General features: G+C 40.4%; 1 protein-coding gene across 15 annotated transcripts in view; it reads left to right on the forward strand.

The window, feature by feature from the left end:
* The window catches only part of NRXN3 (neurexin 3), a 1769272-nt gene that overhangs the window by 1596198 nt on the left and 147723 nt on the right, over positions 1 to 25351 (forward strand). For all 15 annotated transcript variants that reach the window (XM_043472668.1, XM_043472663.1, XM_043472670.1 and 12 more), the window contains one exon: positions 2906 to 3213. In XM_043472668.1, the coding sequence (XP_043328603.1) occupies positions 2906 to 3213 (308 nt within the window). The remainder of the gene's footprint in view (positions 1 to 2905; positions 3214 to 25351) is intronic.

The following is a 25351-nucleotide window of genomic DNA, read 5'->3' on the forward strand; positions in this document are numbered from 1 at the left end:
TTACCCCACCAGTGTCTTGTGGTCAAAAAATGATTAGTCAGATCTCTCTATGAAAGCAGGAATAGCCAGAAATGAAGCCATGGTTTAATTGTATAGCCCAGGAAACGTCTTGCCTTGCTCCACACTTGGGTCTATCTTGAACAAGCAGAGACCACTTTTTGGAGTGAATCATGGCAACTGGAATAAAAGAGATCCATCATTTCTAGCCAGCTTTGCATTTCAATTCTCTCTGAGCTTCCTTTATTTGTAAGCATAAGCGGAATAACATCACTAGAAAAATAAGATGGAGACCATTATAGATGTGGAGTACTTCTGGGAATATCAGAAATGCAAAATCTACTATAGTCAGTTATAACCATCAGCTGATCTTCAGTACTGGGCTATATATAAAAAAGGCAATGAATAAGTATTATGGTTGGCCAACAGTTATGTGAATGGAAGGGATATTACGGCATTGGGGCTATCTGGTACAAGACACTAAACTTTAGCCCTACAGATCTCGTATTAGGCAACTTTTTATTATGTTAAGCTACTCCAAGTGCCTATGGAAAGCTGAGAGCATATTTATTCTCCCCTTCCATCATGGCATTTCTTTCAGTAGTAAGCTTGGGGCTCCCAGAAAAAAAGCTGTTGTCAAAAAACTAAATAGTAATGAGCTCCAGGCCATTACCCAGCATTATTGTGCATTGAACTTTTTGCTGCATCTCATATGAAAAATGAGAGGTCAAAGAATAGGCAATGATGTGTGTGCACAGGGCACTGAAGGAATTGATGGGAAGAGAAGTGGAAATCTATTAGATCTATTTGATTAGTCCCTTAGGATCTGGGCAATTTTGTTATTAAAGCCAACAGATTCCATTTCCATGCTCCACATATTTTTATAGACATTATTTTCACTATAACAAAATTATCTGGCCAATTCTCCACAGTGTAGTGTTTAAAGCTCCCAAAGTGGTATTATTTATAAACCATTCTTGACTAATATGCCCTTGAGAGTTGCCTGATGAGTGGATTGGGCTCTTATACAAAGAGTTCCCACTGAGTAGAGGCATTTTCCCATTTCTAACCTCTTCCATTTCACCCATTTTTATACATTGAGAAGGGATTCCCCATTATATACTAGAAATTCAAGGATACTAACCATTATATAGATTTAAGGGTTTCCCAGGAGGTGCTAATGGTAAAGAACCTGCCTGCCAATTCAGGAGACATAAAAGACACGAGTTCAATCCCTAGGTTGGGCAGATTTCTGGAGAAGGAAATGGCAACCCACTCCAGTATTCTTGCCTGGAGAATCCCATGGACAGAGGAGCCTGGTGGGCTACAGTCCATGGGGTCACAAAGAGTTGGACATGACTGAAGTGACTTAGTACACACACAGCACATATAGACTTAAACACTATATAATAATAGTGGTAGAAGTTAAGAGCCTAAATATCACAGTATGTCTCTATTCATATTAGAGATCATAGAGCAGAGATCTCAGTCTTTAAAAAAAAATACTCCTTTCAATTAAACAGGTGAGTATACTAGAACATTGTTTTCAGTCATTAATAGCTAAAATAATTCCAGCAAGATTAAGGATGACTGGAGCATTGTTTGATCACTAACTAAAATGGAGGAAAAATTCAAAAAGGATAAACTTAATTCCGTTAAAAAAAGTTTTTCCATCTTTCTCCATATGGAAAAGCAGACAAATAATCTGGAGAAACAATAGAACAGAAGGCTTTGTCCTTCAAAAGCTAGATTTTTCTGGGAAAGATCTCAAGCTTAAGGAAAGCTTTTTAAAGTAGGGATGTAAGATAAAAAATGCCTGATGAGTGGATTGGGCTCTTATACAAAGAGTTCCCACTGAGTAGAGGCATTTTTTAAATGCCTTTTTAAAGTTGGGATGTAAGATAAGTTGACTTATACCATTCTTTGTTCTGCCATGATTTCATTCTGATAGTTTTCGGTACACAGAGCCTAAATGGTTCCCCAAATGGGAACTAACAGTAAGGTGAGCTACTGTGTCTTCAATCCATTAACAAACCTGTATATCACTTTAAAGTGTTTTATGTGTTGCCCACTAACACCTATCTCTCCTCTTAAAATTTGTTGATTTTGAATGACATCATTTTTCTTTCTCCCTTTCTTGCTGACATGATCAATGTCTACTTATTTTCCATACCTTCCAGAGCGATTTAGTTGTGTGATCATGGTCTCTCACCTTCCCCAAATGAATAAAGACAGGAAATAATCTGTCATGAAGTTTATGAAATAGCAAGTATGGATAGAATATTATACATTAGGAAAATTTCTAGGAAATCTTTTATTTCCTAGAGTTGTTTATTTTTATAAGTACACAATAGCTGCAGGTCTCTTAATTAAAACCTAATTTAATTTCAGCTAACTATCAGACCTAGTTTTTTAGTTCAGTGTACTGAGTTACCCCACTGAGTTTTTATTTGCCCTATATAATTCTTCTTCATTTTCATTATGTTACTTTGTAAGTTAAAAAAGTCAGTACACTAGGTATTTATGATTTATTATTATAATCACCTGATTTGGGTTATTTTCTTTTTCTGTCATCCACAACTGTATACCCTGGAAGACTGCAATACCACTCATCATTGAAGCAAGATTTCTCCTGCTTCACAATAAAGAAGTAGAGATTCAATTATTCAGGTTGTCTAGGATATTCAGCTAGACAGTGGAAGAGATAAACATAGGGAAATGTTATTTGCCAATGTCTAGATTGAATTTTTGTTACTTGCCAATACCTCTACTGAATTTTTGCTATCCAATTTTCTCCTCTTCAGTTGCTCAAGGAAGCCTGTTTTGATGTCTGGTCCATTCAGACCAGGTAAGGCAAACAGAGAAAAATGTATGGGAATAATGATGTTTCCTCCACCCAACCCACTAGGCCGGCAGTTAACCATCTTCAACACCCAGGCGCAAATAGCTATCGGCGGAAAGGACAAAGGACGCCTCTTCCAAGGCCAGCTTTCTGGGCTCTATTATGATGGTTTGAAAGTACTGAACATGGCAGCTGAGAACAACCCCAATATTAAAATCAATGGAAGTGTCCGGCTGGTGGGAGAAGTCCCATCAATCTTGGGAACAACACAGACAACCTCCATGCCGCCAGAGATGTCTACCACTGTCATGGAGACCACCACTACCATGGCTACCACCACAACCCGCAAGAATCGCTCCACAGCCAGCATTCAGGTACGCCTCCCTCCAGCATTTCCTTGGTTCGGCATCTTTGTCTTTGAGACATTGCTATCATGGTCAGTGTTGCTCTGTAGCTAAAGTGTCTGAATTACTATGTTTGTAGGAAGGACACCTACAGATGCTCATAGTAGTAAAACCCAGGAGTAGAGAAAGACAAAGTAATCGTTAAAGAAATTATCAATGTCTGGTGCGCACGTGTGGGTTATTACTCTTATATCCATCACTGAAATGGTAAAGCTGTTATTCAAGGTGAGAGATGGAGAACATTTTCACTATGACATACTCTCTCCTCTCATTTTATTACCTTTCTTTTCAACAGCAGAAAAAAAAAAGGAGGAAAAGAACGTTTGTTATCATAGGAAAGACTATATTCTAGTTAAATTCTACTTGCATCCTCCTGATGGCTTAGTGTTGGGACATGAACTGTTCATTTCTGAGGCCAAGGGGTAGCATTAAATCAAGGGTAGATGAAGCTGAAGTTTTCATCAATCTTTATAAAATGCAATACTTGTATTTTGTAAGTGTTGGTTAATCACTTGTTATTTTTGGTTTACTTTGTTTCTTTTACATTGTATTGACCAAAATCCTAATTCTGTTAGCAAATTTGAAGGTCTGAGTTTAACTATGTAGGGAGTCCTTAGTTTTTATTAAATGTTTTTGTTTTGTCACTTAAAAGTAATTGTAGCCAAACTAAAGCTTAATGCTTTGCTGATTACCTTGGCTTCTCATAAATCTAGATATTAGAGGGTAGAAAGTCGAAGTATTAACCTTAAATGCTCAGGCAAAAAATAAGACATTCCAATTGCTCATGGGGAATTGACCCCTAGCCTAGTTAGTGTCCGTAGGAGATTCAGTAGATCAGTACTTGTCCTTTCTGTTTCTTGGTTTAAGATATTATCTAGGGATTCAACTGAGTCTCTGACATCACCTTTCCATTGATTTCACTGGGCACTGTAAACCTAAAGTCAATAATCAATTAAATCTCTGATGTGTTCTCATTCTTTCGAATTAATTTTATGTGAGTTAGGTAGTGGTAAAATTGTCTTCCTTTTCCCTTGTCTTTGAGTAGACATAGCCAGACAGCTCCTTACATGATTCCACAGGAACAATTGGGAGCTGATTCACAGATGATGTTATCGGTACAATTTTATGTGTTTTAGAAAGGCTACTTGAGAAGCCGGTTACTTCCCAGTCTTAGAGGTGCCCATGTTGTTACATTCATACCTATGTACATGCTCAAAAAAAATAGCTTCTTCTCCACTGATATTAAAGCAATAACTCCTGACACTTCACTCTACTCACTGAAAAGAAGATAAAAGGCAATATATATTTCTATTATGACTCTCTATAGCTCGAGAGCAGATCTGTTTATTGTTGGTGAAAGGATAGTTCTGTCTGCACAGGTCTGGTTCTGTTTCTGTCAGAATACATTCCACTAACTCTGTGGGAAGCAGAGGAGCAAATGGCTTTTTCTTCGTAGGAATGGATGGCCCTGTAGTCTTTTTTTGAGGCTACATTTTTACTGACCTCAGAAGGATTTAATGTTACATGGGGATTCAGGGACTAAGCCATAATAATGATCAGTTTGGGGCTTTCCCTCCAGGGGCAAATATATAAATGGGAGTAGATTAAGTGAGTATTTGTACAAACTAAGAAAGCCTACGATAGAAGGTACAAAGGTCTTGTAAGTGGTTATGACTCTGGACATCATTGGACCTATTGTCATTTTAGAGGACAACAGCTGTGGACAGCTGGCAGATGTCATCTCTGACAGCCTCCTTTCTGATGTGTCCCTTTTCCTTTAGTCTAGTAATAATTGGATCACATCTGCATGGCTTTCCTTTTGCTTCTAAAGACAAGGCTATAAAAATGAGTTATAAACCTGTTGATGCTTGTTGTTTTTAAGAGTGTATAAAAGCGTAAAGTGCTATTGGAGAAAAGCCAGCAGATGAGCAGAATTGGAATAGATTGGAATGAGAGATTTAAAAGCCCCATATTCTTTGTAAAGATTAGCTAAAGGAAATAACTATGCTAAGGGTTTTGAACTTTTTGTTCGGCCAACCAGCCATAAGGATTTTGCCTTGGGCTCTGGAAAAACTTAGGATGGACAGGTAGACACTGCTATGTTTAAAATGGATAACCAACAATTCTGCTATTGTTATGTGGAAGCCTGAATGGGAAGGACTTTGAGGGAGAATGTACCCATATATATGTACGGCTGAGTCTCTTTGCTGTCCACTTGAATATATCACCACATTGTTAATCAGCTATATTCCAATACAAAATAAAACGTTTAGTGAATTAAAAAAAAAAAGGTTATCAACAGTGAACATTCACATACATAAAATTCAATAGCCTGCCTGTCTCCAAGTCTGCCTCTTAAGTACATTCTGTAGATCATATCAAGCTTGTGTTAGGCATGTGGACCCAACAACCCTTAGATTCTATCCAAGGTTTTAGACAGTTTCCAGACTGCAAAGACTTTGGATGAAGAAAGTCACTCTCGGAAGTTCTAATGTGCCCTGTGTGAGCCAGCTAATTTTCCTGGATGAAATGGATTCATAAAGATTTGAGCTCTGACTAGAACTGAAACATACATTACCATATGTAAAATAGATAGTTAGGGGGGGTTTGCTGTATGATGCAGGGACCTCAAATCCAATGCTCCCTGACAATCTAGACAGGTGAGATGGGGTGGGAGGTGGGATGGAGGTTCAAGAGGGAGGGGACACATGTATACCTCTGGCTAATTCATGTTGATGTATAGCAGAAACCAACACAATATTGTAAAGCAGTCACCCTCCAATTAAAAATAATTTAATTTAATTAATTTAATCAAATTTAAAAATTTGATCTCTAAGAAATCTTCAGGAAAAAAAAAAACAGGTGAGGAAGACTGGATTTCATGTCCGTAGATTTATCATTCATGTTTTCACCTATGTGTGAAATCTTACAGCCGTTTCCAAGTGACTCTGTTCTGTCCTCCTTGGCTTTGATAATATTGCTAGAGTAGAGTTGCCCTAAAATTTGACTCTTCCAGGAGAAACAAAATAAGCCTGTGCATTCACAAGTATAAATATCTGGTTATTTAAAAACCCACTGGTTATTTCTTTAAGCATAAGGTAAAAAAAAAAAATCGTTTGAACTGTTCATTTCTAATAGACCTTGGTTAATGTTGATTTTAGATCAAAGAAAAACTGTGAAGTGCTTTTAGTGATGCTCTTAGCCATGTGTGAAGGTGAACAAAGAGTTTTTGAACTGATGGCCCTCTAATGCTCCAGCCTCCTGGAAATAATTAGCATTTTGATCTTTCTAATGTACTAGTGTGTTACAAAATACTTGTGAATTACATGGACTATGTTCAGTTACTCACAGCCATGGTGCCAAGCATTAAGTCTTTACCCTGCATTAAGAAGGATGTCTCTGGTTACTCCCCTGATTGAAAAAGAAAGTTAAGGTTGAGAGAAGAGGTGGGTACATTGATAAAGCAAATGGATGGGTGATAATTCTCAAGTAAAGATCTGGCCCTTAGTAGATGCTCAATAAACATTTGTTGAGTAAATCCGAAAACAAGATAGGCTTTATAATGTACTTTATCATTTAACAATCAGAAGTGGCATGGCCTATGGAAGATTTTCCCTCTAAGATGATCAGTGGACTTTGGACAATTGAAAATTTTTTCCCCCCAGTGGTAAAACTATAGAAGACTGATGAAATGCATGTACTTGAAGTCAGGTTGTCTGAGTTTAGAACCTAGTTTCCTGTTCGTATTAGCTAAGCGACCCTGGGGAGGTCACATATGTTGTGGTTACCTAGCTGTGGAAACAACCTGTCATCATTTAGTAGTTTGAAACAATTATGTCATTAGATCTCATGGTTTTATGGATCAGAAATTTGGGCAGGGCTCAGCTGGCAAACACTGAAAGTCAAAGGAAAAGGGGGAGGCAGAGGATGAGATGTTTAGATAGCATCAACGATTCAATGGACATGAGTTTGAGCAAACTCCAGGAGACAGTGAAGGACAGAGATGAGTGATCTGTCCATGGGGTTGCAAAGAGTCGGACATGACTTAGTGACTGAACAACAACAAAAACGGCAAGACATTCTTCTGCCTCACGTGGAACTGGCTGTCACTCAGTGGCCACTCTGGGCTGGAGGCTCTGGCTTCACACATGCACCTGGAGCCTCAGTGGATGAACAATACTGGACTCAGTTGTGAACATGTCACTCTCCGTGTCTCTCGGACTCCTTTCATGGAGACTTAGGTCTCGTGGAAAGAGTTTTCCAAGTCTTGGATACATGGAGAAAGGAGCATATCTCAGGTTGGTTGAATGTACGAAGCTAAATTGACAAAGTCAGAAATGATGATTCCTAGAGAGATAGCCAACTTCAGCTAGAACAGAGAGTGTACAGAGGAGGGTTGATGGGAGATCAGGGACTCAGATTCTGAGTGTTTTGGCCTAAAACTCCCTCAAACAGAAGAGGTCCTAGAGGGGAGAACTAGATCAGGTTCCCTGTGGGTTTCACTACCAGAGATGCCCCCGAGATCATGCAGGCACGTCCATTACCTGACATCTGACCCCAGTGCTGGGGAGTGACTGTTGTGATAGGTCAGTTTCTAAAATGGAAAAGTTCAATTCAGGCTACATTCACATTCCTGAATCTTCAATCAGGACAGAAGGGTAAAAGTGAGAAATAAAAGTCTTTTAGGGATCACTGTCAGCCACTAGGACCAAAATGTTCCTGCAAGAGGCCAAGAAGAAAATATTTCCAAGAGTAAGGTATATTCTCTTCCCTTAGTGCTCTAGACCAAGTTATTAGTCAAGAAAGAACTCCATGTGTTCTGTGCAAATCACCATTTGGAATAGTTTTTAAGCTTTTAGCAGGAGACTGATCGTGACCCACTTTTTCTGAACTGGGCATTGGTAAAGTCACCTTGGCATTGGCCAGGGCTGCCTGACACCAGAAAATTACCAGAAAATCATAACACTCAGTACTGGAACTACTCCCAATAAACAATAGAAATGAAAGATGTAAAAGCTTTCTGAGATTTCATTCTTTTCTTGAACTCACAAGTTTGGTGGGAAAAACGTGGACCACTTTCAAAAATTGCAGATGGAAGCCACAGTTTTTCAGCTTTTGTAACAATACCTTCATGGAAAGTCCTCCCCATGGTCTGCTTTTACGCTGGGGCCTAAGTTCTTTCAGAAGCACCCTTCAGCCTTGATATTACTTATGGCAAAACAACAAACCAAAACTTGTGATTAAAAATTTAATCCTTTACATGTATGTGTATGGCTGAGTCACTTTGCTGTTCACCTAAAACTGTTAGAATATTGTTAATTGGCTATACTCCAGTATAAAATTAGAAGTTAAAACAGACAGAAAACCAGCAGGCTGACCTGCCAAAAAACAGTGGTCCTTCTCGCTGCATGTTCCTGATGGAGTCCCAGTGTGCTGAAGGGAAGAGAGAGCAATTAGAGTCAGAATTTCTCATTGGACCCTATGTTCTTCCAGTTTTTTAGGTATGTATCTCTGCATGAGTTGATTAGCCCATCAAAACTTCAGTTCTATTATCTATAAAATGGGCTCAAGAGCATCTTTACCATAGGCTTGTGGTGAGTAATACATACAGCCACATGTGAAAAGAACTTAGGCCATGCCCTATTCCATCAGTTTTCACTAAATGCTAGACATTCGGAAAACTGCTTCAACCCAAGAGACTCTACCAGGACTCACAGATCCTCATAGAGCTTAGCCTTCTTGTATGGTTGGATAAGCACAAAAACAATTTTGTCTACACCCACAGAAACCCACTATTACCCAGGATTTCCTTTGAGGGTTCCAGATTGAATCATAGCCCTGAACTCATCAATTAGAAGGAATTTATGGAGTAGGAGTTAGCTGAGTGGTTATTACATATAAAGCTTTTTGTTAGGATGAAGCGTGTGAAGCTGCCAGTTTTGTAGGAGCAGAGTGGTCGGATATCAGCAACTTCATATGGTTCCACAAATACATGACACATTCATTTTCAGTATGTTGTTATCCATGGGGTTTTGAGATTCTGGCTGGAACAGGTTTCTGAAGGTTCTTTGAATAATCAGACTGTCTTGGATTGGGATACAAGATTCATCTACCTTATTCCAAATACCATGCTCTAATAGGAGGTAAATTATGTTATACTTACCCCCCAAATCACCCCTCTGGGCCCCTCTACCTTTTCCCTGCTGCCATCAGCTTGACAGAAGTGAGACAAGGAGTCCACACAGTTTTCCATCCCTCGCTTTAACCATAAGACAGCAGAGCCTCCAGGGGAAGTTTATTTTAGGATCGGGGCTCAACTAATATTGATTAACGGCCTTGCATAACGTGGGGCTCCAGGGCTCATTCCTTTCCTGCCAAGCCTCATAACTGGGGGAGGCAATGAAGATTTGTCTGTCTAATTAGCCTTCAGCTGCCAGCCAAGAAATACCTTCTGTTTCCTCTTTACCCTCACGCAGGTACTTTCTTTTCCCCTCTTGGAGAATAACTGGGGGGGTGGGAATGGACTCTAATTTACTCATTACCTAGTAGAACCCTCCAGTGACATTTTCTCTCTGGAATTACATAGTTCTAATGGGAGAAAAGGGAACTTGATGGGTTTACCTACCTCTTAAAGACTTAGGTGTCAGCAGTACAAAGAGATCAGTACTTCCCAAAGCTGAAAAAGTCCATGAAAGGATCTCTGAGAAGGTCCTCATCACGTACAGGCAGGAACTCTGCAAGATGCTCAGATAAGTTGTAGAGAGGCCCTTCTAATTAGCATGTAATATTTATAGGGTAGAATCTCTGACCAGAACTGCAAATAAAGCACTGGATCTTATTTTTAGCCATCTGAATACCTGAGAAGGAGGTGCAGTCAGCTCTTGGCTACTCACTATGGAGGTCTTCAAATGTTTCTTTTTTCTTTTTGTAGTTGCACAAGTGGGATCTTTAGTTGAGGCATGTGCACTCTAAGTTAAGGCATGTGAACTCTTACTTGCTTCATGTAATACCTAGTTCTTCCACCAAGGATCCAACCCTGGCCTCCTCCATTAGGAGCATGGAGTATTAGCCACTGGACCTCCAGGGAAGTCCCCCCAATGTTTCTAAAGCTCTAAGTGATTGTCCAATCACCTAACAGACTACTTGGCCAAGTATAAAGCCTGTATCTTTACCGCGTGCCATATGGATCTCTTCCCTGCTCACTCGCTCGCTCTCTCTCTCTCTCTCTCTCTCTCTGACCGTGTTTTCTACCATCTCGCTCCAGGCACACAGGTCTTCTTGAGCCTCCTTGAACTCAGATCCAGGAGAAGGGAGAGATGAGCAAGGGCTGTGCAGTTGCAGAGTCTGATCTTGTCTGTATTTAACATGTTGACTTTTTTGCTGATCAAGGATTTTTTTTTTTTTTTGCATTGATGCTGACTTCAAAACTCTGATGACTGAGTTTGAGGCTGTTCCTTTAAAGGTTACACAGTGGATGAGCCTCCTCCTTAGTCCCAGCACTGCTCCAATGTACCAAGTATGCCTGTGGGGTTTCCCCTGCAGGTGCTTCTGCCTGGTGCAGTTCTTCCCAGCATGCCTCACTGCCTTAGTGTCCAGACTTCTGCCTGGTGCAGCTCTTCCCAGCATGCCTCACTGCCTTACTGTGTCCAGACTTCTGCCTTGTGCAGCTCTTCCCAGCATGCCTCACTGCCTTAGTGTCCAGACTTCTGCCTGGTGCAGCTCTTCCCAGCATGCCTCACTGCCTTACTGTGTCCAGACCTCTGCCCATATGGCACCTTCTGGAGCGGCCCTCCTTGACCGTCCCCTGTGAAATAGCGCCCCACTCCCTGTCACCTTCTGCTTCGTGGCCTCTCAGAGCAGTCACCTCTACCTGACATGATATCACACATGTGCTTGTCATCTCTATTTAGTGAAATGTGAGTTTTAGGATGGCAAGATATTCATTTCCAGTGCTATCAGGGCACAGAGTAAGCCCTCAGTCAGTATTGCTGGAGACAGATGGGTGGACAGCAATCCACTAGCACCTTTGCAGGGAGCTCACAGGTCTCATGATGCTCACAAACTGAATCCCACTTCCAAGCACTATCCCCGCCTCCGCCGCCTCAGGAGGCCCATGCTCTGGCTCTCTGATGAGGCTCACCAGTAGGAATGGTAGTCAGGAGCAGTTTGTTTGTTTGTTTGTGGGATGGAACTGGTGCCCTCTGCAGTGAAAGCACGAATTCCTGACTACTGGACCCACAGGGAATGCCCTCAGCAGCGGCTTTGCTGCTCTGGACTCCTTGCCTTGTACAGTTGCTGAGTCTGATCTTGTCTTTAGTTAACATGTTGATTTTTTGCCCATCAAGAAATCTTAAGAATAAGAGTCCAGAGATGTCTCCTTGTATCTGGTATGTGAGATTGTTCTTATTGATTTCTGGTCTTAAATTCCCTTTCCTTAGAAATTATTTGCCATCCTAATAGCAAAGGTGGTTTCTAGTACTTAGAGTTTTCAAAGCAATTCTGAACATGTAATCTCATCCACTTTCCCTGTCCAATTTGTTTGCCATATTCCTTTCCCAAATTATTTAATTCTTAATTCTCCTAAAATGAACCTTTATATATCAGCAAGTAAAAACTATATTAATGGACTGGTGCTTCTACTCTGTTCTATTGGTATGGATAGAAAATTAACCAAGGGCTAATTTACCTGGTTGTGCATATGTGGGTGGGAGTCTTCTATCTACTTTAAGTTACTTTTTTGTTTTTCTCAAATAACTAAGTTGATGATTCAGACAGTAAAGAATCTGCCTGCACTGCAGGAGACCTGAGTTTGACCCCTGGGTTGGGAAGATCCCCTGGAGAGGGGAATGGCTACCCACTCCAGCATTCTTGCCTGAGAAATACCATAGACCGAGGAGTATGGCCGACTACAGTCCATGGGGTTGCAAAGAGTCAGACTCCACTGAGCGATTAACAACAGCAAATAGCTAAGAATGTTTTGAAAGTGAAGGTGTTAGTCGCTCAGTCGTGTCTGACTCTGCGACCCCACCTGGCTCCTCTGTCTGTGGGATTCTCCAGGCAAGAATACTGGAGTGGGTTGCCATTTCTATGAAACTCTTTATTCCTGGTCTTGACTCTATGGTTTATGTGGCTCCATAGTTTGTGATCCTTTGAAAAGAAGATTTTGGAAGATACTATGAGAAGTCACTAGATTGAGAGAAGGAGTAATCTCTACGTAGCTCCTCACTCAACATTCATGCCCTGGCACAGTGCCAGACCCAAAGTGGGGCTCAATCAATGTTTGTTGAAAGAAAGGAAACTGCATTAAGTGAATGAATGCTTATCTGCAGAGGGAAGAAGCAGATCAGGGGGCGATGTTATTGATGCTGAAGGTCGATGTTATTGAAGCCTGAAAGCAGGCTGGTATGAAGGAAAGAGAGCTGGGCAGCAAGAGTCAGGAGACTTCGTTTGTAGATAAAATGGTTTAAACCATGACTCAAGGTGGGCTTTCATTTATCAGCTTTGGGATGGCTAGGTTGCTTCTTGAAGCTTAGTCTTACCACCGACACAAGGAGATGATAACATCGACTTCATGGATAGGTTATAATAATACAAGTCAACAGTGCAAATTGGTGCAACTCAACAGATTGTTGTTATTGTTATTTTAAATGGGATTCTAATCCAGGTCTCTTTGGCATCTAACTTTTGGTTTTTATTCTTTAATTAGTCATTTGGCCTATGACAGGGTAATTAGCTTCCTTGGGTCTCCACTCTTTCCTCAGCTAACAAATATAAGGGTAGATTCACTTGGTTTCCAATATCTTCATTTTCCTAACAGTAGCTAACAGGCCGCCTTGAGCATCCAGTGGCAGTGAATGGATGGACAAATGAATTAGAGGGTGGAGGGAAAGAAAAGTTGAGGAGAAGAAAGCAGAGAGCAAGCAAAAATACTCTGTAATCATGTTGCTGTAAGAACAATCTGTCCATTTCCCAGATTGGATGGCTCATGTTGAGAGGAATGCATAGGATGTCTTTAATTCAAATTATAATGCAAATAATGATTTATTTTTGTACCCCATCCCTCCCTTTGCTGAAAGCTTTCAGAAAGAGTTCCACAATGACTAACTACCTCTATGTAGAGGATAAAGCACTTAATAAATGTCTCATGAGTTGTCGAAAAGAATCAATGATTCCAGTTTAAGCTAAGGTCCAAGAATTTTCTTTTTCTCTGAAAATGCATCTCTTTCTATTTATATATGACAGGGAAATGACTTTAAGCAGCAATCTTTGCTAGCCAGGCTTCAAGATGGATATTTCCATTCTGCCTTTGACAAGGCTGTAGGAGGGATGGGATGTGCTTTCATATCTTCCTGGTGTATGTTTGAATGATTGTAAAAATTAGAAACACACTGAGGCTGTTATGACAACCCTGCCTTTTGAAACCTTCTAATTAAAGCCTGGGGTTGTCTAGAGAGCTAGTTCTGTTAGCTAAATGGATAATGTAAGGTTCTCCTGTGGTTTTTTTTTTTTTTTTTTTTATCATCCAGAGATGAGATGTCTGAGGAAATAAGTATATACCATATCTGTGGTGGCCAGCAGTCACTGAGAGAATGACTTGGAGGAAATTTGATTGACTTATGTGTATAATGTGGTCTCTTCTACCTCTCATTTTATCTGCATGTGTATGAGTTGGAGAGAGAGGATGCTCATGTATGTTCACATGTGTTAGCTAAAACAGTGAAACTTACATGTATGCAGATCACCTGGGTGATGTGATTAGCGAGCAGACTCTGAGTCCATTCTAGGCAGGGCTAAGATCAAGCTAAGATAGCATCCCTGACTCAATGGGCATGAATTTGAGTAACCTCCAGGAGCTGGTGAGAGACAGAGGAGCCTGGCATGCTGCCGTCTATGGGACTGCAAAGAGCCGGACACGCCTGAGCCCCTGAACAACAACAGGGTCAAGCTATCTAGCTCCCAATGATAGCAGGCTGTAGTTTGTGGATCTCACTTTCTGGAGCAAGGATCTCATAGGTATTTATAGTTCTTTGTTGAATAGTAGTAGCACCTGTTTATCTATCTCCTCTGAATGGTCTCCCCAAACTTAATTCAAACTTAATTCTTCAAAATAGGAAATGTTGTTAACCTGCAGCATTATGTAAGGGAAAGAGACACTACCCAGCTAAGGATTCACCAACAAAAATATATCCCATCAGACAGTCCTGCTCATGGTTCCACTGACCCCGCTCCCCCCCACCTCCCGTCCCTTCCTCTGCTACACACCCTCAAGGCAGATGCAAAAAAAAAGTAGGTAGAATTTAACTTGTCACAATATATATCCCCGTTTCTGAGAGGTGACCTCCAATGAAAGCAGAAGGACATGAATGATTTTAATCCACAGTAACAATGGGAAACCAGTCCTGACCATCCTGAGCGGTCTAAATATATGAAATGACAGATTTTTCTCCTCTGCCTCTTCACGTCCTCCTCCCAGATAGTGAGCGAGACACGTATTCATGCACACACAACTCACACTATAATGCACAATGAAATTTCACCCGGCCTTTATCTCCAAGCTGCTGTTCTGATGATTAATGCCCCATTGGTTGGGAAGCTATTCCACCGAAGAAAGACAAGGAGAGGGGAAGACACATGAAATATATCTCTGAGGCCATTTCTCATTATTATTATTATCATTATTAGCTCCTTACTGCCCTATCTATCCTGTTAGAGAATGCTTGATCTATTGGCAAGGGGGAGGGGATGACATTTGAAAGAGGATTTCACGAGGGAGAAATGAACAAGGACAAAGATAGAAATAGACACTTTTTACTAACGAGGACTGTCCTGGATGGGGTTTGGTGGTGGTCGTCATTTATTTTTGGTTTTGTTTGCTGATTCCATTATTTTTGTTATTTTCATTTTAAAGCCAGATATAATAAATGCCTCCATCTGTGTCTCCTGTTCTTTTTTTTTCCCCTCCTAGGCATTTATTTGTGCATGTGTTCTTTTGTCTTTATTGAGTCTCTGTCTGCAAGAATCAATATGATATAACATATGCAAATGTTATTCCTGACCACTTATGCAAAAACTGGACAGAATAATTTCATTGCTTTGTAACTCCCATGATATAATTGTGTCCATATCCTGGTCGATTTCAAGTTTCTGAAAAGGCTACTTTAAAAATAAATAATTCTATGTATGTATGTATGTATGTATGTAATCAGACATACTGTGGTGTGATTCTCTCCTGTTTCCCATTCAGAGAAAGGATGATTGCTAAGTAATTTCTGGCTCTGTCATTTACGAAGACCACATAGCAGTGGTCCTTGTGGGAAAGACGGAACAGTAGTAAAAGCACTATTACAACACATGTGTCTACTGATAAAATGGCAGATTCATTTACCTAGACACAGAGTACTATAATCTTGATTTAGAAAATGCTGTCTTTCCAAAGTTGAGTTTATGAAGATATAAAATATATAACTATGGTACCCACATGTGACTTCAATTTTAGTTGGATTTGTATTCAATTAACAAATATTTTAGTAAATTGAGTGTCTAGTATGGGTCACACACCTTTCTAGGCATTTCGGTTATAGACATACACAAAACAGACAAAAAGTCTCTCTTCTCTGGGGCATATACTCTGTTACTAAATATGGGGTGCCTTATGAGAACCAGACTTTGGAGAAACCAAGGATGAAGTAAATATAAAAGTGAAAGTCGCTTAGTCGTGTCTGACTCTGCAAAGCGAAATAATTATATTTTTTCTGCCTTAAATGAACCCATAGTCTGGGAGCACTCTTAAATATTGTCTAAATTTGAGCAGACTCATTTTTAGGTCAGTTTTCTACAGAAACTCTAGCACACTGGTCTATTACAGTTGCAGGAGCAGCAACTGTCTGTGTTTATACAGGTCAGCTCAATTGAAGAATAACAATTAAAGAATAATGTCTTTAATTTCTACTCAAAAGAGGAAGGCAATCTTCAAATGTGAACAGTCTCTTTTTGACTAACAAAGATGGCAACCATAAATCATGTTAAAATTGTTGTGTTTGAAATGTATTTTTGTCTCAAGGACTAAGTCTATAGTATTTATTGCAAATATTTTATTAGTTTGAGGTTATACTCTCATAGAATGTTTATATTCAAAGAATCTCAGATGCTCAGAATCTGAGAATCTCAAAAATCTCTAATTTTTGAGTTCCACACAATGAGTAGAACTTTAGAGATGGGCCAACCTCGTTTCATCAGTCAAAGCCATCTGTCCAGGGGCAAATTACTTGCCCACCTTTTGTAATTTAAACAATAAGCATTGGAAATTCCCTGGCAGTCTAGTGATTAGGAATTGGCACTTTCTCTGACAGGGCCCAGGTTTGATCCCAGGTTGTGGAACTAGGATCCCACAACTTGCACAAAACAGCCAAAAAATAAATAAAATAAACAATAAATGTATATTAATTTGATGCTTTCATTTAATTTATCTAAATAATGCATCTACATAACTTAAACCTTAACATAGCACCAAACTCTCATTACTACAGGGCAGAGGCATCATTACTTTAGCTGCTAGGAGGGGTAGCTGCTGTATTTTTAATAGGTATTTTAATAGGTATGTATTATATTTAAATTTACTCTCAATGCAAAATTCCAGTAAGAATTCTTCTGTATACTGAGACAAAGTTTTCCTTAGGGTCCTCTATTTTTGTGGGTTTTCTTTTCTTTTTCCTTTTTGCCCTCATATAATATTCTCTAGCCATCTCAGAGAGCATAGGAATTAAATAATACATATAAGTGCTTTGAATATTTTGCATTCAGAAATGAGCATAGCTGTCTCTTCCTTCACACCAGCGGCTTCTATTTTTGAGATGAGCAAGGATTAGAATAGTCACTTTGGAATTTTTATGCTGTGCGATGTCAGACAATGTGTTTGCATGCCACTGGGTTCCATCATACAGTGTTTGGTGATAAAGTCTATCCACTTGGCTCTCAGTTTCTTCCGGCTTTATCACTGTAATGTATTTATTAGCTTTCCTTTACATGTGCAAGTTGATGTAGTACTGTAGAAAAAGAATCACTCCACATATTCCTTGCAACTCAAGAGAGATAATACATTCTAAGAGGACAAATGAATCTCCACCAAAAAAAAAAAAAATCAGTGAATTCATGTTGGATATTTCCTGGTGGCTCAGACAGTAAAGAATCTACCTGCAATGCAGGAGACCTGGGTTCGCTCCCTGGGTTGGAAAGATCCCCTAGAGAAAGGGGTGGCAACCCACTCCAATATTCTTGCCTGCAGAATTCTATGGACAGAGGAACCTGACAGGCTACAGTCCGTGGGGTCACAGAGAGTCGAACACTACTGAGCAACTAACTCTTTTCACTTTCACTTTCTTCATATATGGATATAGACACAGGAAGTAGGATTTGATCAACTGATTACACTAGGTATGAGCCAAAGATTACATCTGTTGGAGGAGAGAGGATTGGAGGCCAGTGTGAGCAAATCACAAGTAGGAGGTTTCAGGGGAAATTTAAGTAAAGTTGGTGAGGATGTCCCCAAGGTTATTTCTATAGGGACTCATTGCTATCCACATTGCCAACCAGTAAACAAAGATTGCTAGAGGCTCTGAAGTAGATCAAAATAGTTGAAGAAGAGGATAATAACAAAATCTACTCCCAAAGCCGTACTGAAAACACCATACGGCCATACAAAGAGCACCTATAAATGTTCTTTTGACTCCAATAGCTACGGGGTAATTCATGTTTTTTTAATTTAGAGGATTTGGGGTGAATGTCTAGACAACTCATTTTTGTTGTTGTACTCAGCAGTATGCATAGTAATAACTAGAGGGAAATATAGATCACGTAAAACAATGCCACTCAAGTCATTGATAGGAGGGGGATTAAGGTATGTCTGTGCTCTCTCTCTCTCTCTCCCCTTCATTTTCAGTAAACTACATTCTTTTGGGTTTTTTCCTCATCCTCTTAGGTATTTTTATAAGAGAGTTTTCCCCTTTCTTCTGTTGTAAACATTTTCCCCATCTCAACATCCTTTGTAAATTCAAGAAACATTTTCCTTTGCAATGTACAATGAAAGGCGATTATATTAGAAAATATCAGAGATGGCTTTGTCATGTCTGAAGGTGTTAAATCATGTTCTGTCCTAAAGAGCTCGGTAAATGAGGCCAAGGGAATGATTTGACAATTGAACAAGGCTTCAGTCACCTCTCCCAGCCTTCCCCAAAACTCCCTGAGGAGAGAGAGACTCAGGTGATGGGTGAAAGTCTCTTTCCTTTAAAGGACTCTGGAGATTATGGCAAGCGAAATTTTGGGTTTTTCTTGCAAGGCAGAGCCAGCATTTGCAAAGGGGGTCTTTGTAGTCTTTTTTTTTTTTCCCCAGCATTTAATTTGAATTCAAGATGGTGTGAGGGAATTAAAGGAGGACGATTAATTGCTCAGCAGTTAGTAGCTACTGCCTACTGTATGGAAGGATCTGCATAGGGACAGAGGGTGAATAAGACAGATATATGCTACCTGTCTTCATGGAGCTTACATAGCAGGAAGAAGGCATAAAACTAATTTCACAAGCAACTATTTAATCACAAGATGAGTTCAACGAAGGAGTGCAAGCTGCTGAGAAAGCTGAAGGAGATCTGAGCTAATGTTCTGGTGTGGCAAGAGCTTCTTGAGGATGCAGTATAGGAACTGCACTGTTCAGGATGAGAAGCTGGTAAGCAGGGGAGAACAAGGCAAAGTGTTGTAACCCAAGAGAAGAGCCGGTGCTAAGGCCTTGCTGTAGGGAGCATGCTGTATCGCATTTCAGGTTTTTAGTCTACAGCTTCGCTCTAAAGTCTTGAGACATACCAGATCTGACCATATAACTGACCAGGAGGCCACCCATAAGGAACCCGGCAGGATGAAGCACCATCAACTACTATGACAGAGTGATGTGGGGCTGGTTTGAATGAGTTTCCAAAGCTGGATTGAATGGCACACCATATTGAGTGGACTTCATAGTCTCCTGTTCTGAACCCGCTAGATTTCTGGCTGCATGGTGTGCCGTGGTTTCCTCAGTGACGATCGGAGATACAAATAATTTAAGCCAAAGCCTCACAGATGCAAATGTAAGAACTGAAACAAATACATGAATACACTGTGCTTAGCACAGTTATGCTCAATACATGGAACTCTATTTGCTGAAGAGTGACCATACACGTTGAACAGATCATATGTCACAGACGTCATGTCATAGGCCCTCATGTATTGTAAAGTCAAGAAACCATCTAGTTGGGGATTTCCCTGGTGGTCCAGTGGTTAGGACTCTGCACTTTCACTGCTGAGGGCCCAGGTTCAGTCCCTGGTAGGAGAACTAAGCCAAACACTGCAGCCAAAAAACAGCAACGACAACAAAAAAATTAGTATGTGTTTGTATCTAGGTTTCCAGACTTTATAGCCATGCTGTATGTCACCTCCTTGTTTCTTTAAGAGAACACCAGTAACCAGGAATCAGTAATTCGAAAACGTCTAACTCTTCTTCCTGGGACTTCCCAGGTGGCTCAGTGGTGAAGAGTTGGCCTGCCAATGCCAGAGATACTAGAGACATGGCTTCCATCCCTGAGTCGGGAAGATCTCCTGGAGAAGGAAGTGGCACCCCACTCCAGTATTCTTGTCTGGAAAATCTCATGAACAGAGGAACCTCGGGGGACAGTCCAGGGGGGTCACAAAGAGTCAGATACGACTTAGCGACTGAACACACACACACACAATTCTTCCTCCTTTCTTATGCTTTGTCTTGGTGGGTTTGGTTTTTTTTTTTTCGTAGTGAAAACTGTGAAGCTCAGTGGAAATTTTCCTGCAGTTTGATTACCCTCTCTATTTAATTTTGTAATAAAAACTCTGAACCAGAATCTGAAGATAATGTGCCCAATTCAATTCATATGTCAATTTCTTCTTAATTGTAATTATTTTCCCTAGTTCTTCCCACTCTTGCTGCCCGGGCATAGCTGAGGCTCGGGTGATTAGAAGACATCATGCCTACGCTGTCAATTATGCCTCCTGCTTTCAGATTAAATTCATTTAATGCCATTGTTCTGATTATTAGTAATAATAGTGGGCATCTCCAGCCAAAGCTGGATGAGTAGTTTTCACAGTCTTTGCCTCCAAACTTAGCATGTTTTAGTTTTTTACACAGATGATTTCTTCCTTCTTTAATGGTGTGGAGTGTTCAATTTACTGTGTTGCATTTAAATGCTATTTAGATCATACAAAATACAAGGCTTTCTCAGACGTTTCTTCTTGGTGTGAAGTGATGGTCTCTTTCCCCAGGTGTAGTTCTCACCAACTACTGGATGTCAGTGGAGGCTTCTCTTAGTAACAGGACTACAGCTTTGAAGAAGTATTTGAACTGGCAAAGGATGTCTGTTGGCTGTCCAGTCTTTCTCAGAAAGGCCCCAGGTTCTCATCCTCAAAAGCACGCGTGGCTTTGACTCCTGTGATGACTCCAAAGCAAGCACTTATCTGTCTGCCTTTTTACTGAAATGTCCCCAGTGCCACACCGCTCACAAAGCAGCAGCATGGCCCAGCCAACCTAAAGAGAGTTTTAGCCTTTCAGCAACATGTTAGTTCTTTCAAACTTCTTTCCCAGACTCAAATCTCAATTTGTTTTCTGTGCTTAAAACTACATTTGTAATAAGATCACCCAGACAGCATCAGGAAAAGAGATCAGAAAAAGGCTTGGTGGAGAGTCCAGGCTTTTATTTTATTATTTTGCACTTTATGTTGTGTTAGTTACTCAGTCATGTCTGACTCTTTAGACTGTAGCCCCATGGACTGTAGCCTGCCAGGCTCCTCTGTCCATGGAATCCTCCAGGCAAGAATACTGGAGTGGGTAGCCATTCCCTTCTCAGAGGATCTTCCTGATCCAGGGCTCAAACCCAGGTCTCCCACATTGCAGGCAGATTCTTTACTATCGAAGTCACCAGGGAAGCCCCATTTTGCACTTTATCGTTTAGCAAATTAGAAGAAAGCAATGCAGTGTAATTCTGAGTCTGTAGAATGTTTGTGCTTTAAACTGTAAATGTCTCTTAATGATACTGCTTCTATAAATAATGCTTCATGGACTTTCTGGAAGAAAAATTATGATGGTTCATCACCAGATTTGAGGTGCCGAGGCTACTGTACTACTCTTTCTTATCTTGGTTTTGTTTTCTCATGATGCCTCATTGATACAGTATCCTAATTCTCCTTACCATGAATCATAGCCTCTTAGACCATCAAACCTTTTGCCTGTAAAATGAAGGATGTGTCTCAGAAGCCCAAAGAGTGGGCCGTTCTTCAACGGTCCCCACCTGTGAGCTCACTCATTCACTGTGCCTTTAACCTGCCTTTGAAGGCTCTCCTTTTCCTGGTCAGCAGCCCCTTGGCCTCTAACTGTTGATTAGCATGCTTTCAACCTCCCAGCTCAGTTCCCTTCTTGACCTCTGTGCCACTGAATTCCAAATGCTACTTTGTTTCAGAAGGAAATATCCATTAATCATGAGTTTCTTTAAATCCATCCACCTCTAAGTTTACCTGCATCAGTGCTCACCTTAGAAGTCCTTCATCTCTCTGTTCGAAATCTTGTGTTCCTGATCCTTCCACCCTGGACTTTTCCCAAGCTATTTGACATCATTCATTGCCTTCATTTTCCGGTGGTGCCATTAATAGAATCTCTTCACCTTATGAGTATATCTAGGGCTTTTCCATCTCAAAACAAGCAGGTTCTATGAACCTGTTTCCTACCCTTGCCATCAGCTCCCTGCTGTCCCCAGTTGAGGACACTCTCTTTCCTTTATACTTAAATTTCATGAGTATTATACTCTGAACAATTTCCCTTTCTAGAAAAGAATTACATGTTTATTGCGAAGAAAAATCACTGTTAAACAATTTCCAGCTATGATCTCACCTTTCATGTGGAATCACACTTATAAGGCCCTACAAGTTCCCACCCCATGCCTTCTTTCTTTTTTTTTAAAAAAAGAAAAATACTGTTTGTTTCTTTGGCTGCACCAGGTCTTAGTTACAGCACATGGGATCTTGGACAGATAATAAAAATATCAACATTTCCATATAGTTACTGAAGAAAAATGTGAGTTCATAGGTCTCATATCTTTAGACTGCTGCATGCCTGATACACAGTGGGTTTCCCTGATGGTTCTCCTGCAATGCAGGACTCCTGGGTTCTATCCCTGGGTTGGGAAGATCCCCTTTAGAAGGGAATGGCTACCCACACCAGTACTCTTGTCTGGAGAATTATATGAAAAGAGGAGACTGGCAGGCTAAAATCAGCCTCTCTCAAAGTTGACTGTCTTAACAGTTAGACAATGGGGTCTCAAAGAGTTGGACAGGACTAAGCGACCAGATGGTACATAGTTAAGTACTCAATTCACTTCACTTCAGTCACTCACTCATGTCCACTCTTTGTGAACCCATGGACTGCAACATGCCAGACCTTCCTGTCCATCACCAGCTCCCAGAGCTTACTCAAATTCATGTCCATTGAGTCAGTGATGCCATCCAACCATCTCATCCTCTGTCATCTCTTCCTCTTGCCTTCAGTCTTTCATCAGGGTCTTTTCCAATGAGTCAGTTTTTCACATCAGGTGGCCAAAGTATTGGAGTTTCAGCTTCAGCGTCAGTCCTTCCAATGCATATTCAGGACTGATTTCCTTTAGGATGGACTGGCTGGATCTCCTTGCAGTCCAAGGGACTCTCAAGAGTCTTCTCCAACACCACAGTTAAAAATTAAGTACTCAATAAATGTTAACTATTATTATTATTATTGTTTTTGCTCTTTTACTCATTCTCTCTGCCTGGTAAAGTAACAATCGCTCAAAGATGCAGTTCCAATATTTTCTGCTTGCTGAGTTACCCACCTGCTCTCCCACCCTGTCTCACTCTGCTGAGCTCAGGTTGATGTCCTTTTCTTGGTGCCTTAGATGACACCACCCTTATGGCAGAAAGCGAAGAGGAGCTAAAGAGCCTCTTGGTGAAAGTCAAAGGGGAAAGTGAAAAAGCTGGCTTAAAACTCAACATACAGAAAGCTATGATCATCGCATCTGGTCCCATCACTTCATGGCAAATAGACGGGGAAACAATGGAAACAGTGGCAGAGCTTATTTTCTTGGGCCCCAATATCACTGCAGATGGTGACTACAGCCATGAAATTAAAAGATGCTTGCTCTTTGGAAGAAAAGCTATGACAAACCTAGATAGCATATTGAAAAGGAAAAGCATTACTTTACCAACAAAAGGTCCGTCTAGTCAAGGCTATGGTTTTTCCAGTAGTCATGTATGGATGTGAGAGTTGGACCATAAAGCTGAGCACTGAAGAATTGATGCTTCTCAACTGTGGTGTTGGAGAAGACTCTTGAGAGTCCCTTGGGTTGCAAGGATATCAAACCAATAAGTTCTAAAGGAAATCAGTCCTGAATATTCATTGAAAGGACTGATGCTGAAGCTGAAACTGCAACACTTTGGTCACCTGATGCGAAGAGCTGACTCATTTGAAAAGACCCTGATGCTGGGAACGATTGAAGGTGGGAGGAGAAGGGGACGATAGAGGATGAGATGGTTGGATGGCATCACCGAATCAGTGGATGTGAGTTTAAGTAAGCTCTGGGAGTTGGTGATGGACAGGGAAGCCTGGCGTGTTCCAGTCCATGTGGTCGCAAAGAGTCGGACATGACTGAGCGACTGAACTGAACTGAACCATAAGTGCAATGAATTTCTGTGTATACGCTCTTCCCATTTCTCAGACAGGTAGACTGAGGTATGGAACTTAAGAGCCTTAGCCATTCTTCAAACCAAGCAGTACTGGGCTCTCTGTTTAATACCAGAGCCTCTGGAGGACCCATCTGTACTGCAATGCAAATCCATAATGGTTTCTCAATCAGGTTCCTAGACCATTTCTGAGTCTTCCTTCCCACTGATATACTTCAAGCAGATATGAATGGGTCATAAATAAACTGTCTGAAGATAAAGAAAATTAAACCCATTATTTATTTTCTCAATGTTATCAGAGCATTCAACAAACTAAAGAGAAACTCTTCAGAATGGTGATCACTGTGTGTGTGTGTGTGTGTGTGTGTGTGTACCATGGGAACTTTCAGTCTGTAGAGAATTAGAGAATTATATTTATTTACGTGGTAAAAGCTGTGAGCTTTTGTTTGAGCTTCTGTTTTGGACAATGTATGTAGATAGAGAAAACCCAAGAGTTAAGCTACTGAATGAGTTTTACTCGGTCTGTTTCTATATCTATGATAGTGGAGGCTATAAAAAAGCAGTATTTATCTGTATGTGTTTTCTATACTGATGTAATCTATCTCTCTAATTAGATAGTCAATTATTTTTAAAGAGCTGCAAATAAGCCCTATAAGAATGTCATAAATGCATTCCATTTAGAAACATCTTGCAGATAAATTTTATTTTTATTCTTTGTACATCCTCCCGCAGTCTTAAAAGAACAACAGAAAATCTTACTACTCAACTAATTCCAGAAACGGATCATGACTGCCTAGTAGTATGTTAATCATGGTTACTGTTCCTTCCCCTTCAACATCATTATTCTTTAGGATAGAAAAGGTGGGTGGTGTGTGAGTCTCCTTGGAGAAATGAACAGTTGGAGGAGACAAGCTTCTCAAGAGATATAATGTTGTTTTCATGCAGAGTTTCTCAAGTAATAAAAAGGGGCTTGAAAATGGTGGAAATGCATGATGTAAAAGAAGAATTATTAATAAGAGCACTGTATCTTTTGCTTCCATAGGATCTTTCAAGACGTAGACTATTGGAAATAGGCCAGACAGAGGCAAGTGGATTGATTAAGGAAAGTGAAGGAATGGCTTGTGAAGGTTTAAAGGAGCTAAATTTTTATTGTTTGGCTAAATGACAAGTCAGAGAAGATGACATTACGAGTTGCGGATATTTGTAAATGGCTGGCCACAAGGAGAGGAAGGAATTACTTAGGTAATGGAATGAAATCAAGGGAAGGAAAACCGTAAACTCAGGATCTGGATTCTTCTCTTGACAGTGAGAATTAATAGATTATAAAAGACCTGTCCTGGAGCTTACTGCTTGGGTTAAAGCC

This window comes from Cervus canadensis, chromosome 6 (assembly GCF_019320065.1).
Source record: "Cervus canadensis isolate Bull #8, Minnesota chromosome 6, ASM1932006v1, whole genome shotgun sequence".
Lineage (NCBI taxonomy): Eukaryota > Metazoa > Chordata > Mammalia > Artiodactyla > Cervidae > Cervus > Cervus canadensis.